This window comes from Hippocampus zosterae, chromosome 3 (genome assembly GCF_025434085.1).
Source record: "Hippocampus zosterae strain Florida chromosome 3, ASM2543408v3, whole genome shotgun sequence".
Lineage (NCBI taxonomy): Eukaryota > Metazoa > Chordata > Actinopteri > Syngnathiformes > Syngnathidae > Hippocampus > Hippocampus zosterae.
Genome location: NC_067453.1, coordinates 13,281,133 through 13,295,028, shown reverse-complemented (window position 1 = coordinate 13,295,028; position 13,896 = coordinate 13,281,133). Strand labels below are relative to the sequence as shown.

Sequence of the window (13,896 nt, the reverse complement as noted above, 5' to 3'; positions counted from 1 at the left end):
TCTGCACTGTGAAGCCGACGTGCTAACCACTGGACTACCGGGCCGCCACATTGAATAAACGGAGGTACGTAATAATAGTTTGTAGTGCACAGATTGTGTTGCCCAAATAAAGTGGAAAAGCCAACTCAAGAAAACCAAAACTGGTTCGTCCATGCCTGATGGTGGAAACATTAAAGTAAAGAAGTATTAGCTTTCTCTTTCTTGAGAGTTGTTTTGTCCAGATGACAGATGGTATTATTTTGGTATCAGGCATATCAGGTATATTTTCTCAGGATGAAATAGTAAATACACTCAGTAAAGCACAGCGCTCCCACACAGTTGAGTTTCCGATTGTGGTGGTCTTTCCCATCAGGGTAAATTGTGCACCAGTCTTCATCGTTTTAAAGCACAACATTAACATCAACCCTAAATAAGTCACATGTATTAAAAGTGTGGACTGATTGGTGGCCCGTTTTTATTCCTGAGTGCAAAGGAACTTTTTGGAAAATCTTAATTTGCACCCACATTTCATGGGTGCGGACACTTTCTAAAGTTTCAAGCAATTGAGTTGTTTCCGGTTTGCATCATGAAAAAATGGCTATCACCACACCTTTGTGCTTGAGACAATTCATCATTTACAGTATACTACAGTATACATCGAATTCCCTTTTGGAAGATTATAATTAGAATGTTAAATAAAATGACAATTATTCATGAAGATAAACTTATACTACTGTTTTTTACGACATGTTCTTGTAGATCACCTTCCCTCCTTTGTTCTCCGAGCGTCCAGAGCATCTTGACACGTTGCTGTGTTCGTACAAGTTCATTTAAATTATTGTTAGTCGAAAACGGGGTTATCGGGTTCATGAGATGTGCGAGCATTACAGCCTTCATAGTAGTGTTTTAAAGGTAGGCTGTTATAGGCTCTCATACATATTCATGGGATCTTCATAAATTCTTTCAAGCAAATCTTTATGCATGAGGTGAATACATGCATTCCCAATCAAAACACCAGAAGGGCAATCTCTATTGCCAGACAAAGCACTGACTGTGATAATGAGGGTCTTATTCACTGTGTCTTGCCTTTTGTTGGTGTTTGTGACAGTTTATAGCAGAGAGAAAAGGTTTCTGTTTTGCATCCTGGTAAACACGGGTGGTATTAAACAAAGGTCCTGCAATCATGTCAAGAAAATGCACACAAAAATGACAGCAGATAAACGACGATGAAGCTTGTTAAAATATTTAAAGTCAGGGCTTGTCCCTCTGGTTTAACTTGTTCTGCAATGCACTTTGGTCACAAATGAGCTCAAGTCGAGGTATGAAACTAGAGATACAGTCCAGCAGATTAGACTAATGCTTATTTCAGAGAGATGGACACTGCGCTAATTCAATTTAGCATAGAGAACGCACACATGATTGCAAGTGTAAACTCTTTGGAAATTAGTCACAGCAATTTAGCTTGGCTTGATTCCAGCAATGTGGCAACAGCATCTGGAGTTGCTGATATCTGCCGCCTCGCTATTGTGGTGCAGCTGTGAGTCGAGAGTCACCGCATATTCATTAAATCATGCAGTCAAGCGGGCGGGCCAAGATGGAGCTGAGGTATTATATTTCTTTCTTCGACATGAACTGGATTTTATTGTCCATTGTTATTTTGGCCCAGTTTAATTCTTTGGCAATATTTTAACTTGCCTCCGTGCCTCCATGGGATTAGGATTGTACTCTTTTTGTGTTTTCTTGTTTCACCCCCCCCCCCCCAAAAAAAACTAAATATTTAAATGATATTCCACATATACAATATTAATCAGAATGCCATTTTTAGACGAATGGGGACTCATACAATAAAAATAAAAAATTGAATTTTTTTGACTTGACTTCCCATTTAAATAGCAACTCGGCAAATGTATTTATTGGCTAATAGTACTGGTGTAGGTCTGGAAAATGCAGATATCTTGCATAAAATTAAACTGTACTGGTTGCCATATTGCAACAATGTCTTGGTTTCTGTCGCAAACCACTCTTGTTTTCCCTTTTACGTTGAATTAGTTTCATGAAATCATGACACAGCAAAGCAAATCAGGAGAAAAGTCGCCTTCCTGGATATTGAGGCTCACTGATCAGAGCGCAAACAAATCAATTAGCTCTACATCTATGTGCTTTGTATTTAGCACAGCAAACACAGCGTCTCTTTGTTCATGGTGAGCGATAGCAATGTGTGATTGGAATTAGCTATCTGAGGGTCGAAATGGCATTGGTTGTGCACTATTTGTCGAGTTACTTGTCATCCACTAAGCTGTTGGTGACTGATCCACTTCGTAAATGCCAGATTATCATAATCAGCTTTTACACATTTTTAAGCTGTTGGTTCAACAATCTCTGTACCTCAACTACAAGGCAGCGCTTCATAGAGCTGCTTCTGACCTTATTTTTATTTTTTAAATATAGCTTTAAAAACAATTCATGAACAATAAACATTATCAGAGTGACATTTTGTAACATGCTTTACGAAACAACCCATAGGCTTTCCGTATGATTTATAGTGAGTTGAAACTAAGATGACTTTTACAGTTCAAAACAGAGGTCAAGAACCTATGGCTTGCGAGCCATATGTGGCTCTTTTGATGATTGCATCTGGCTCGCAGATTGCAATCCATTTTGATACTCCAGAAGTGTTAATGCACGAATCCTGAGGCAACAGCACGAAGGCACGGCACCAATGGCGGTGCAGTTTGTGGCTAGTTGAGCAACTATTCTTGCATTTCCATGGACTATAAGTCTTTGATGCTCAGTCCTCATGGGAGCTTTTGGCCTGAAGGGAACTAATCTCCAACTTGCAAATCGTCACACATCACATTCGGTACTTGTCTTCAGCGTGGGATTTTGGTGACCCTAATCCACGTTTTTCTCAGTTGCGTGGGCAAGCACTATGAAAAGAAACCGGACATGTTGGTGGTAAGTGGGCTAAATTGTGTTCTGTCATTGTTGTCGGACTTCAAAGCCACCAGCTCACCATGCTCCCTTTCGAAATCACCTCCACCCTCCAAAACCTGACAGTATTAGAATACCATCAAACACACTTTGGCTTCCTTTGAAATGGCACTGACACTATTTGGCATTGCAATTTGTAAACTCGAAAGAGTCTCTTATTGAAATAAAACAGAGGCTTGGAAATTGGTTGGAAATGAATACATCTCTCATGTGCTCAGAAGTAACAGTTGAACATTGAAACTAAGCCTTGGCTATGAGAGCGTATGAAGCCACTTGAGCAATTGCTCGATGCCCTGTCATGTTCCTATGCCTTCAGTTTCTTTCTGCTCACTTGTGTGTTTTTATATCTCTTAAACTGTCCGTCTAGATCAGGGGTGCTCAAACATTTTGGACCGAAGATCTACTTTTCAATCAACTAACCTCCCGGGATCAACCCTTACCGGCGCGCACACATACAAACATACACACCCGCACACGCACACGCCCTGATGAGAAACAGCCTGAAACTGAGGCATGCGGTGCACTTTTGCAGCCTGTTAACTATAATAGCTCACATGTACCATTTTAAAGTGTTTCCCTGGGCCCTCCTATATTCCCGCAATAATCTTTGCCGTGCCCTCGATGAATTGTACACAAAGCAAACTCTGAATGAGAATAATGACGATAAAAGATAGAGCGCAACAGCTCTAATCACAAGCTGCAATTGCAGACTGCTGAGCGCTAACAACTTCCGGTGACGTAATCTCGCGCCACCGTAAATTCTGGATTTTTAAAATATTGTTTTTGTGAAAATGAGAGTGATAGGATGATTAGGGTGCAGCATACATTAACACAAACATATATTACTAACTTATACAAAGCCACACAAATGGTTGTTGTTTTTTTCTCCTCGACACTCCTTGGATCTACTTGGGACCTGTCTTAGATCTACCGGTAGATCAGGATCGACGTAATGGGCACTCCTGGTCTAGATGGAGATGGAAAAAAAAAAACCTTTCCGGAGGGATGACTTTAAAGTGTGTGCAGCTAGAGAGATAAACGACAGACGACAAAACATTCACAAAGGTTAAGTGTGCTAAATGAGTGCTCTAATAGAGTTCAGACTATTAATTTTACAGTCTAGCAGCATTACATGCATGCTGTTATGATAAGGGCAGAATAGTAATGGATTGAGGTGTTCAAAGTCATTGTTTTCACAAAACATAATGGGAAGGTGGGAAGACAATGGTGGAGCTCCTTTGGTGAGAGCTCGAAACAGGAATAGTGCTTTCAACAGTGATGAATAAAGTATCATCTTTTTTTTTTAATTCAAACAAACTTTACGGTCTTGTAATTCTATGCACTTCCATTCAACAACAGTTCAACAATAATAAGTTTACTGAACTGATGTCTACAACAATTAAGGGTGGATGACTCACACTGTTTTATAATTTATGATTGAAATACAATGGTACGATGAGAGCTCAGAATCCGTCTGCCGGCACGTCGATCAATTTCACACAAGTCGCATTACACCATCGGTTCCAAAACTTAGATACGAGACAGTGGGAAAAACTTAATGTATGACTGCACTGATGCTGTCTGTGAATATTGGGCCGTGTACGAACTGGGCGGCTTTGGTAGTCGAGTGGTCCAGTGTCGACCTCAGAGTGCAAAGGACGTGAGGTCAATCCTGACTCTGGCCTCCCTGTGTTGAGTTTGCATGTTCTCCCCATGCCTCCGTGGGTTTTCTCTGGGGACTCCAGTTTCCTACCACATTCCAAAATCATGCGTGGCAGGCTGATTGAAACCCTCTAAAATTGTCCCTAGGTCTGAGTGTAAGCATGGACGGTTGCTCGTCTCTGTGTCCCTTGCGATTGGCTGGCCACCGGTTCAGGGTGTCCCCCGCCTACTCCCCGTAAATAGCTGGGATAGGCTCCAGCAGCCCCCCGCGACCCTTGTGAGAATAAAGTGGATCAGAAATTGGATGTATGGGTAGATGTAGCTAACTTTGGAAGGTGGTGAGCAATACGTCCTGCCATCAATGCAAATGCGTGGCATTTGATGTCTATTAATGCACAAAAGGTTGACTTCTCGCTGTTGACCACAGTTGTTTCATCTTCAGAAAGTGGAGGTCAGAAAGAGAAGATCTGAAATCTGTATCAATTACCTTAATGTGAAGAAACCGCATCATGTGAACCGGGCCGTACTGAAGCCCGTCCACACCTGTACAGATGCTACAGCTTCTTGTTGACTTTGAAACTTAGCTTGTAGCCGACGTGTGCACATTTTGAGCATGACGTCTCTGATCCACTGGTTAAAGGACACTCTCTCCTCTTTCATCTCAAACTGCTTCAAACAACAAAGCGTGTGACGGAAAAGTGGTTAGGACTGCACGACTGTCCGTGTTTTATGTTATGTGTTGCGTTTATTATTTTACTTTATGTTAACTGTTTTGTAAAGCGCTTTGTTACAGCTGCCGCTGTTGTGAAAGCGCTATATAAATCAGCATGTATTGTAATGTATTGTACAAATGGGTTTTTTTTGCTTTCAAGTCCAATGTTTTGTGCTTTGTTAGATAAAAGCAAATCATCCATAATTGATGAAGTCCTTGAGTCTCAGCAAATGTGGCATGCCTCAGCGGTCCCGGAGGAACATAACAAAGAGGGTATATTTTGCACTGTTTTGAAAATTATGATGCCTATATTTTATTTATTTCATGTAAAAATGCTTTGGCTTGCGTGTAAATAAGCAAATAGGGTAAATATGGTATCAGAAATGATTCATGTCAAGCGGGCATCAAACTCATACCAAGAGAGAAGTGATACAAAACAGCATATGTTCTGAGGCGGATTCTTTTGTTGTGCAATATGAGACCCACGCAGAGTTTCACAACACAATGTGACTCCTTGTTGCACCTGCCTCCCTAATCAACAACACGTGTACACATCAACACTTGCACTGCACTCCCACAGTGGGAGAGGACAAGGGAATCATGTTGTAACAGTGAGGTTCGATTGTAGGAGTTGACTATTTGAAAAAAAAAAAAAAAAAAAGGGGAGCATTCCTGGCAGCATCTCGCCTCGGTTAGGCGAGACATGCTCCATGTGAAAAATAAGCCTTATTCTAAGCAAATCTTTCGAATGACGTTTAACCTCGCTCGGAAAAGTAGTAAAGATGGCACTAGTGTCTGTTTTATTTGTTGTGTTCTTTTATTTTGTCATTTTAATTCCACCAAAGAGAGAAATATGACTCAAAAGCTGGATGTTGACTGGTCATCGTCTATGGAATTAGCATCTCTCATGATTTGTGTTTAATTCCAATTAAATGCTTATATATTCAGAATTTTTTGTGTTGTTCAACATGTTTTATTCACGTGATAGTCATTTGAAAGAAAAGCTTTGTAATTTCCTCCCATATAAACTGGTCATAAAATGTAATGTGATCGTTTCCATGTTTGTACTAAACACAACATGCACTTAAAAAGGGTATGTTCCAGATGTCTTTTGTTGATGTATACTCTACTTTTAATTTAAATTTACCTGGATTCAGATGATTTTATTTCGAGCAACTACTTGACTAAATGAAATGGAGTAAATTCAACAAATACTTCAATGTGTGCAGAGTGGGAACAGGTATGAGAACCTTTGGCTTTAATAACTGGTTAATGCTTCCTTTGTCAGCAACAACATCAACCCAACATCTTCTGTAGTTGTAGATCAGACCTCTAATAACAAAGTCGAGACATTTTGGACCATTCCTTTTTCCAAAGCCGTTTTTGTTAAGCCATATTCTTGGAAGCTTTGGTTTAATTTGCTCTTTTATTTAAGGTCATACCACTCTAGATTGGGTGATTTCTCGACTCCGATTGGCTCCTGCCAAAGTAATTTTCCAAAATCTGAAGTGTTGGCAGAGTTTTTCTTGCAACTGTTTATCATAATTAACTTTTAGTGCACACTTGAAACAAATTGCATGCAAACATAGCCAACATTCTTGACAGCAATGAATAAGCAATTCACATTTCATATTGCATATTACCATTTCAGCTGTGTTTAATCTTTAAAACGAACCAATGTTTTTGTCATACCCAGAGTCTTTACTGTATACCCACAGCCCAGGATTCAGTAATTGTATTTAAACAGCCAGTTTAAAATGTAAACAATGTAAACAAGCAGCAGGTCAAAAGTATTACTTGGGCCCAATGTGAATTTGATCTTTCCAAGCACTTTTCTTGGAGCCAACACCTTTGGAGCATGTTGTATTTTTTGCTGTGTAGTTTTGTCTTCAGGTTCACCGTTTTTATGCCTAATGTAGTATGTGTGGAACATTTGGCAAAACATTATATTGTTCTTTTTACAGGGAAATAAGTCAGAAAATTATTTTCCTATTTACTTCATCGTCTGACATTCTTCTTCTATGTTTATTTACAGTCGAATTTGATGATTGTGCTGGGAATGAAGATGTGGCCTTTGAGGTATCTGTCGCCAACTTCCATGTCAATGAGGACCTCAATTTGGTACCCATGCAAGACGTGACATACAGCGGGCCGATCATGTTCATTCAAGGGGTTAGTGCTCATGCAGATGACATGGCACGGGTGACCATAACTGGACTACCATTTGAATCAGGACATGCTCTCGAGGTGAGTCAAGACCATGTGTAACCAAATCTTTATGTGTGTGTGTGTGTGTGTGTGTGTAAAACTCTTTCACTGCCAGACTTTTTTAAGGAATGAAATGAAAACATTGATCTTTCAAGCACCACATAATATTGTGTTGTGCAGTAATATGAACACGAAACCTACCAAAAGAAAGACGAGATTATCTACTTTCATTACACACCATTAAAATAGTGAAAGCTTTTCTAGAAGAGTGGGAATTGCAGAAGACGTTCACAGACCACCAACATTGTTCCAATTTCTTGTCATTCGAGGACAGTAAGTCAATAGTGTGATATAATATCCTTTGTGTATCATGAAAAATTAAACAAACAGCAATTTCCTTAAATATGTAAGTGTGTTTATGTATCTAAGAGAAATGAGACATGACAACACAACACCGTTTCTCACAGCAGGAGTGGCCTGGTTCCCACAGACAATAAGCATCTATATGTTCTTGATTGCAAATAACCTATCAGTAGTGTACAATGATCTTCAACGTCTGCGTAGAGAAAGTAAATTTTGTAGCCAATAAATACAAAATCAGCACGAGTGTTCAATATCATCCAATACCCACATTTTGGTTTAGGTCAGTCAGACCTCAGTGAGCTGATAGGGAAAATGCTCCCAGGCATTCAAGACACATTTTGTGTTCCCTTCAGCTCCCAGAGATCATCTACTGTTGGTGGAGCACTCAGTGCCCCACTGGCCTCATTTCTCCAGCTCTGCCTTTATTTAATGCCAGTCTTTTTGCTTTTCACCTCTCACCGTGGTCCTGGCCGGCTGTGTTACAGTTACATACTTTTATTGAATTTTTACCATATGGTGTTGGCAATCTGCACCTCTACGTTGCTTTCCAATGTTATTTGAGGCCTTGTCTTCACATTTAAGTGTTATGCACACTTATTTTTTGCAAGGAAATCTTTTGATAATGACAGATGCTTTTGAGCGTATAACAGTTAACTGTACAGAGTTAAAATATTCTGGAAAGTTACTTTTATTTTTTAATTTTTTTTTCCCACAAATGACACAACTACATATATTAAATCTAAGTGTGCGCCCCAGAAATGATGCTGTTTGGTCCTAGCAGCTCTTGTTCATCGCATCCTCCTGACTTCGGCCCCCTGACTGCCTCTCTGTAATCAACAGTCTTGAACTTGGGTCTTAACTTGAACTTGTCAGGCGCCGACAGGTATGGCAGCCTCGGTCACACGCTCCCTAGTATTATCCCTGTTTTTGTCATTTTCGTTTGTTTTTGGCGACCCTGAGCGGCTTACTTACACGAGGGAAAAGTTGCTGCGCATTGGGGAGTCTACGCTCGGTCTTTTTTCACCAGCACACGAAAATCCACAAGGTTTTTCGGAGCTAATCGCGAGCGGAGCGGCTGCGCTGTACGGAGCATGGAGACGCCGCCGGAGGAGGGGGAAGCGAGCCGGCGTGCTCGTCAAGCTCAGGCAGCGCGGATTTCGAACCCCGCTCCCATCGATCCATCTTGCTAATCTACGATCTCTGCCAAACAAGATGGATGAACTTCTTCTCCTCACAAAGACCAATCTCTCAGTGATAAGTTTACAGTTTACCGGCAGCGAGTGCTACGGACTTGCTGATCAGAAACGTGTGAGTGCTATTATGGATTGAGAGAGTCCCAAATTTCGAATTCTGAAAGGGTCTACTTATTCAATTGCATATGATAATTGTCACGACTCGGACAAGCCGAGTTAAGTCTGGATCCCAAAAACGTAGACGTAAACAAGGTCTCCGTACAAAATTATGTTTTAATGCTAATAATCGCACCGACAAAAAGGCAACATAAAACGCTGGTCAAAACAAGGACCAGAGAGAACATAAAGGAATAACAAAAAGCGCTTGCACAAAAGGCAAGGGAGAAAAATAAAGACCGCCAATACAAACTAAAACAATGTATCAAATTACACGCCAATTCACAAAAACCAAAATCATACTTTCAAAAAGCAGGGGTACCGAGAGGCCAAGGACCGGCTCGAGGAACACATCTCTGACTCTGGCATCCCTTTAGTGGCTCCCTGTGCATTTTACAGTTCTTTTTAAAATTCTATGATTTGTTTTCAAACTGTAAAATCTTTTACCTCTCTGAGCTACACCCTTCCGTGCCTGCCCAGTGCCTAAGGTCTGAGGAGCACATGCTATTAGAGGTAGCAAGGACATAAATGGGATACAGCCTTTTCCATTGCTGGTGCCTCCCTTTGGAACGATCTCCCACTGAACATTTGGCAAGTCCCGTCAATGCCCATATTTAAAACTTATCTTAAAAATAATCTTTATTCTTTGACTTCAGGCTCAGCAGAAGATTTGATTTTACATTTACTGCTTTGTGTTTTTTAGTGTCTTTGTTATTCATGTATTTAGCTTTTTCATTTGTTGGTGTGTATTATTTTTGCTGCATGTGTAGCACTTTGTATGCCGCAGTGGTTGTTTGAATAAAGTGCTCTCTAAATATGGTTAAGTTGAGTTGAGTATTACATAATATCAAAAGTTCACGATCAGAACACTTCACATCTCCCCGAATGAGATCACAGATTAGAGCTGTTTCTGCTTACCAAGTGTTTAATGTTCAATGTGTTGAGTAGTCTCTGTAGTTTGTTTGTCAGTCCAACGAACTAACACGATTAACTTCAACTGAAAAGCATTGTTTATGGGCCAAATATTGTTATGACTTTATTATACAATACAATGCCATACATCTTTACTTATAATGCACTTTCACTACAGCTGCTACCGTAACAACTTATATATTTTGCATTTTGCATGTTACTAAATGGTCACACAGTATTCATTAAAGAGTTGAGAATATATTGATGATTTTACATTGAACTTGGCTAAAATCCTATTGCATCTACACAAAACTCACCATACACCTCCCCTCATAAAATACAGTGGATTGTATTTTGACTCGTTTATATCTATCACAGTCTAGATCAATAAACGTCCATTGATTCACATCCTTGCACAGCTTTGAATTAATTTGTTTAATTAGTGTTTAATTGCCGAGTGAAAACAATCAGGCAGTTTTGCGAATGAGGCAGAGACGAAAACAATTGTTACAGGCCCCTGCCAGAAAGCAAAAATCTCCCTCAACTATTAGCATAGTGTTCTCACGAGGGAGGGCGGTTGAAAGCTCACATTATGTCCTCATCGATTAACATGTTCAAACTCCATTAGCTTTGAGTCTCATATAATCGTACATCTATTGTTCCTTTCTTTATGCACATTCTGTGCTTCCTGTCGTCCCCCCCACACACGCCTTTGCTCCGTCTCAAGTGGACCATCGAACATGTGTTCTTTTTCGGCCTCAATAACTAACAGATGACGCGTTGAAACAGTTGACAATAGTTCAGGTAGTTTGTCTTGAGAAAAGCTCTGCTGAAAACCTGGGGCTGAGACACTCAGCTTTAAATCTCCTTCGTACCACTTAGTCAACTTGGTTGTCAAAATTGAGGTGCATGGGAGTTATTTAGAGGAAATTCTGTTTTGACACTGAAAGCACAATAAAGTGTCTAGAAAAGCTGGAGCACAATTTTGTCTTGATTCTCTTAAACGCCAAATGGAAATATCCGGCGGCTGAAGAAAAGGTGATGATAATACCATGAGCTATTAGTTTGTTTTCAGACAAGCCCGGAGGCAAAAAAATAAATAAATAAATGTCTCACTGTTCATAGAAGTCTGAATTAAAAGAGATCATTTGCAAAATAGTTTCTGAATCCATTTCAGTTTGACAAATGCATAATCTCCAGATGGACTGCGTGCCTTATTTCGGGGTGTTTTTTTGTTGCGCACAACGGCAGTTGCGCGGAAAATGTTCTTCCCTTGTGGGGGCACAGAGAGCCTACCATCATTCTAACTGAACAAGTGATAAGGGGTGAAATAATCTAAGTCCATAAGCCTATTTATTCAGGTTTTGTGATGTTTCCTGCTTTTATTTTGCAAACGCAATGATTTTAATATTCCATTGACAGTCATATTTTCATCCTGCAATGGCAAATAGATTTTTCTCTTACCCAGCTTTGAATATTGACTGAGGCCGTCTGGATATGACTGAGACAGGACATCTTGCATACACAGCACAACAGCACACATTATAATCTTTTTCTTTCACCATTCCACTCAGTAATTCTGTTGACTGTGCGCATCCTTTTTCTTTCGGATTAATTCCTATTTATTTGCAACGTTTGGTTAGGCTTTACATTCAATAGGCTCTTTTAGCATGCCAATTATTTCTTATTCATGGTTGGATTCATTGTTAGTATGGAAACCAAAATGCTGAATGTTATGTAAAAGTGCAAACCAAGACAAAAATTTCACGGTGTATTTATTGATTAAGCAAAAACCAAAGCAAGCAAACACACGCTTGTACCGAATTTTTCAGTACTTCTGCAGGTGTCTTTGTTGTTTCAGTGCATTAACATACCTTTTTATTGTCACGGCATGGTCCAATAGCTAAAGTAATTCAAGGTGAAAACTGCATTGACAAAGACAGGGGACATAGGCCACCTGAAAGCCCAACACTTCAATTAAATTTATACCACCCATGACCATTACTATTAATTTAAGATTACTTATAGCGGAGTCATCATAATTCTCAGTCATCAGCGGTGATGACTTCGAAAAGCACGTTGAGTCAGTACTGATTAACTAAGCGAATGAAATTCTTCATCGGGACAGTTTCGCATTCACTTGGTAGCAGATCTCACATTCTCCTCCACAGTTATCTGCACAACCTTGTCACTGCTGGCTGGGGTTGGCCTTGATGTTATCCATTTCTCACCAGGACTCCAACACATTGTCAGAAATGAGTAATGACACTTCTCAATATAGCATTGAAAGTAAAAATGGCAGAATAGACAAGGACGTGACATTGCTGCCACAGTAATTCCCGACTCAGATGACAATGACACCCCCTCATGGCTCCCTGCACATATAGGACTTCAAAGTTAAACGCACACAAATCGTCGCACACAGAGTTGGTTTTGGTTTTCACTTGATCAGAAAAGGAGTACGTTGGACCTTCAAATGAGAAACATTTCAGGATAAAATCACATTTGATGCCCCCTTTTCTCTTACTTTATCAAGAACATAAAGAGCCCAATATTTGAGCAGCGTTTTCTCCATTGTGCGCCATTGTGAGATGCAATGAGCATTTTCCTGGTCAATCGTTACGACTCAAACAGGGCTGCACTGGACTGAAATACTTAGGGCAGCTCATGAATGGACTTAGTGGAGGATCGTCGATGCCCACTTCTGCTTATTTTTAAATGATGAGAGCTGAGCACACCGCAGTAGTCTGTCACATGGGACAGTCTATTGAATTGAACTTTTTTAATTTTACTACATAGTGATTTGACAGTTCAGCATGTTCATTCCTTAGATTAGTCACTGGCAATGAGCGGCAACTAGAACATTTGCATTGGAGTTAGATTTTGGACTTGGAGAAAATCTACAAAAATAACAAGAGATAATGTGTTATTGCATGTCAAAGTTGTAACAAACATCAGAAACCATTTTATTTAAATTTCTCGTATTACACTTGTCTCCACAACAAATGAGGCCGTCAATGTTGTTTCGACTTTCTAATTTAACAACAAATAACTTGAAACTCCTAATTCATGATTTTTAAAAAAATGATTCTTATTTCCTTTAATATGCATTTGATACCATTTTATTGTTTAACTGCCACCATCATACATTGAGAAATGTACAGAAACCAGGGCAGGCACTCGAATTAATTCAATACAGGTAACGCACAGTGCTTATGCTCTGCCTGGGCAAGAAAGCTGATTTCGCATTGATTCACCTTTCTCTTCTGGACTTATCGAAATGTTTATTTTGATTTCAATTTGCTCCTCTTTCCTTTTTATGAGAAATAAAGAGTTACTTGTGATAATTTTTTTGAATATAGTTATGCTGTCTGTTTTAGCACCCCCTATGTTCCACGGTACCTATAGCATCTGCCTGTCTGACCTAGTTATACCCCTACCAACCTAATAAAAATACACTACAATCGCCTCAATATTTTGTATTTTATGGATGAGGCGTTTTCCCCTTTAAGTGACATCAGCTTCTGAAGTGAGCGAAAAATAGGAAAATGCTATTGCCGAAAAATCTGTATTATTGCGGCGATCATTCTACAATGTAACATTTTCATAGGTTGCTGTTTGCATAAGTGCAAATTCTTATATACATTTTCAGGAAGATTACCGGTACTTGTCAATTTTAGACAATGGATGACCTTTAGTTTTCATCCATCGACTGTCCCT

At 39.7% G+C, this 13,896-nt stretch overlaps 1 protein-coding gene across 1 annotated transcript in view; it reads left to right on the top strand.

The window, feature by feature from the left end:
- Window positions 1-13,896, top strand: part of cdh13 (cadherin 13, H-cadherin (heart)) — a 279,370-nt gene that overhangs the window by 97,167 nt on the left and 168,307 nt on the right. Inside the window, exon 3 of the mRNA XM_052061852.1 lies at window positions 7,380-7,591. Coding sequence (XP_051917812.1) covers window positions 7,380-7,591 — 212 coding nt within the window. The remainder of the gene's footprint in view (window positions 1-7,379; window positions 7,592-13,896) is intronic.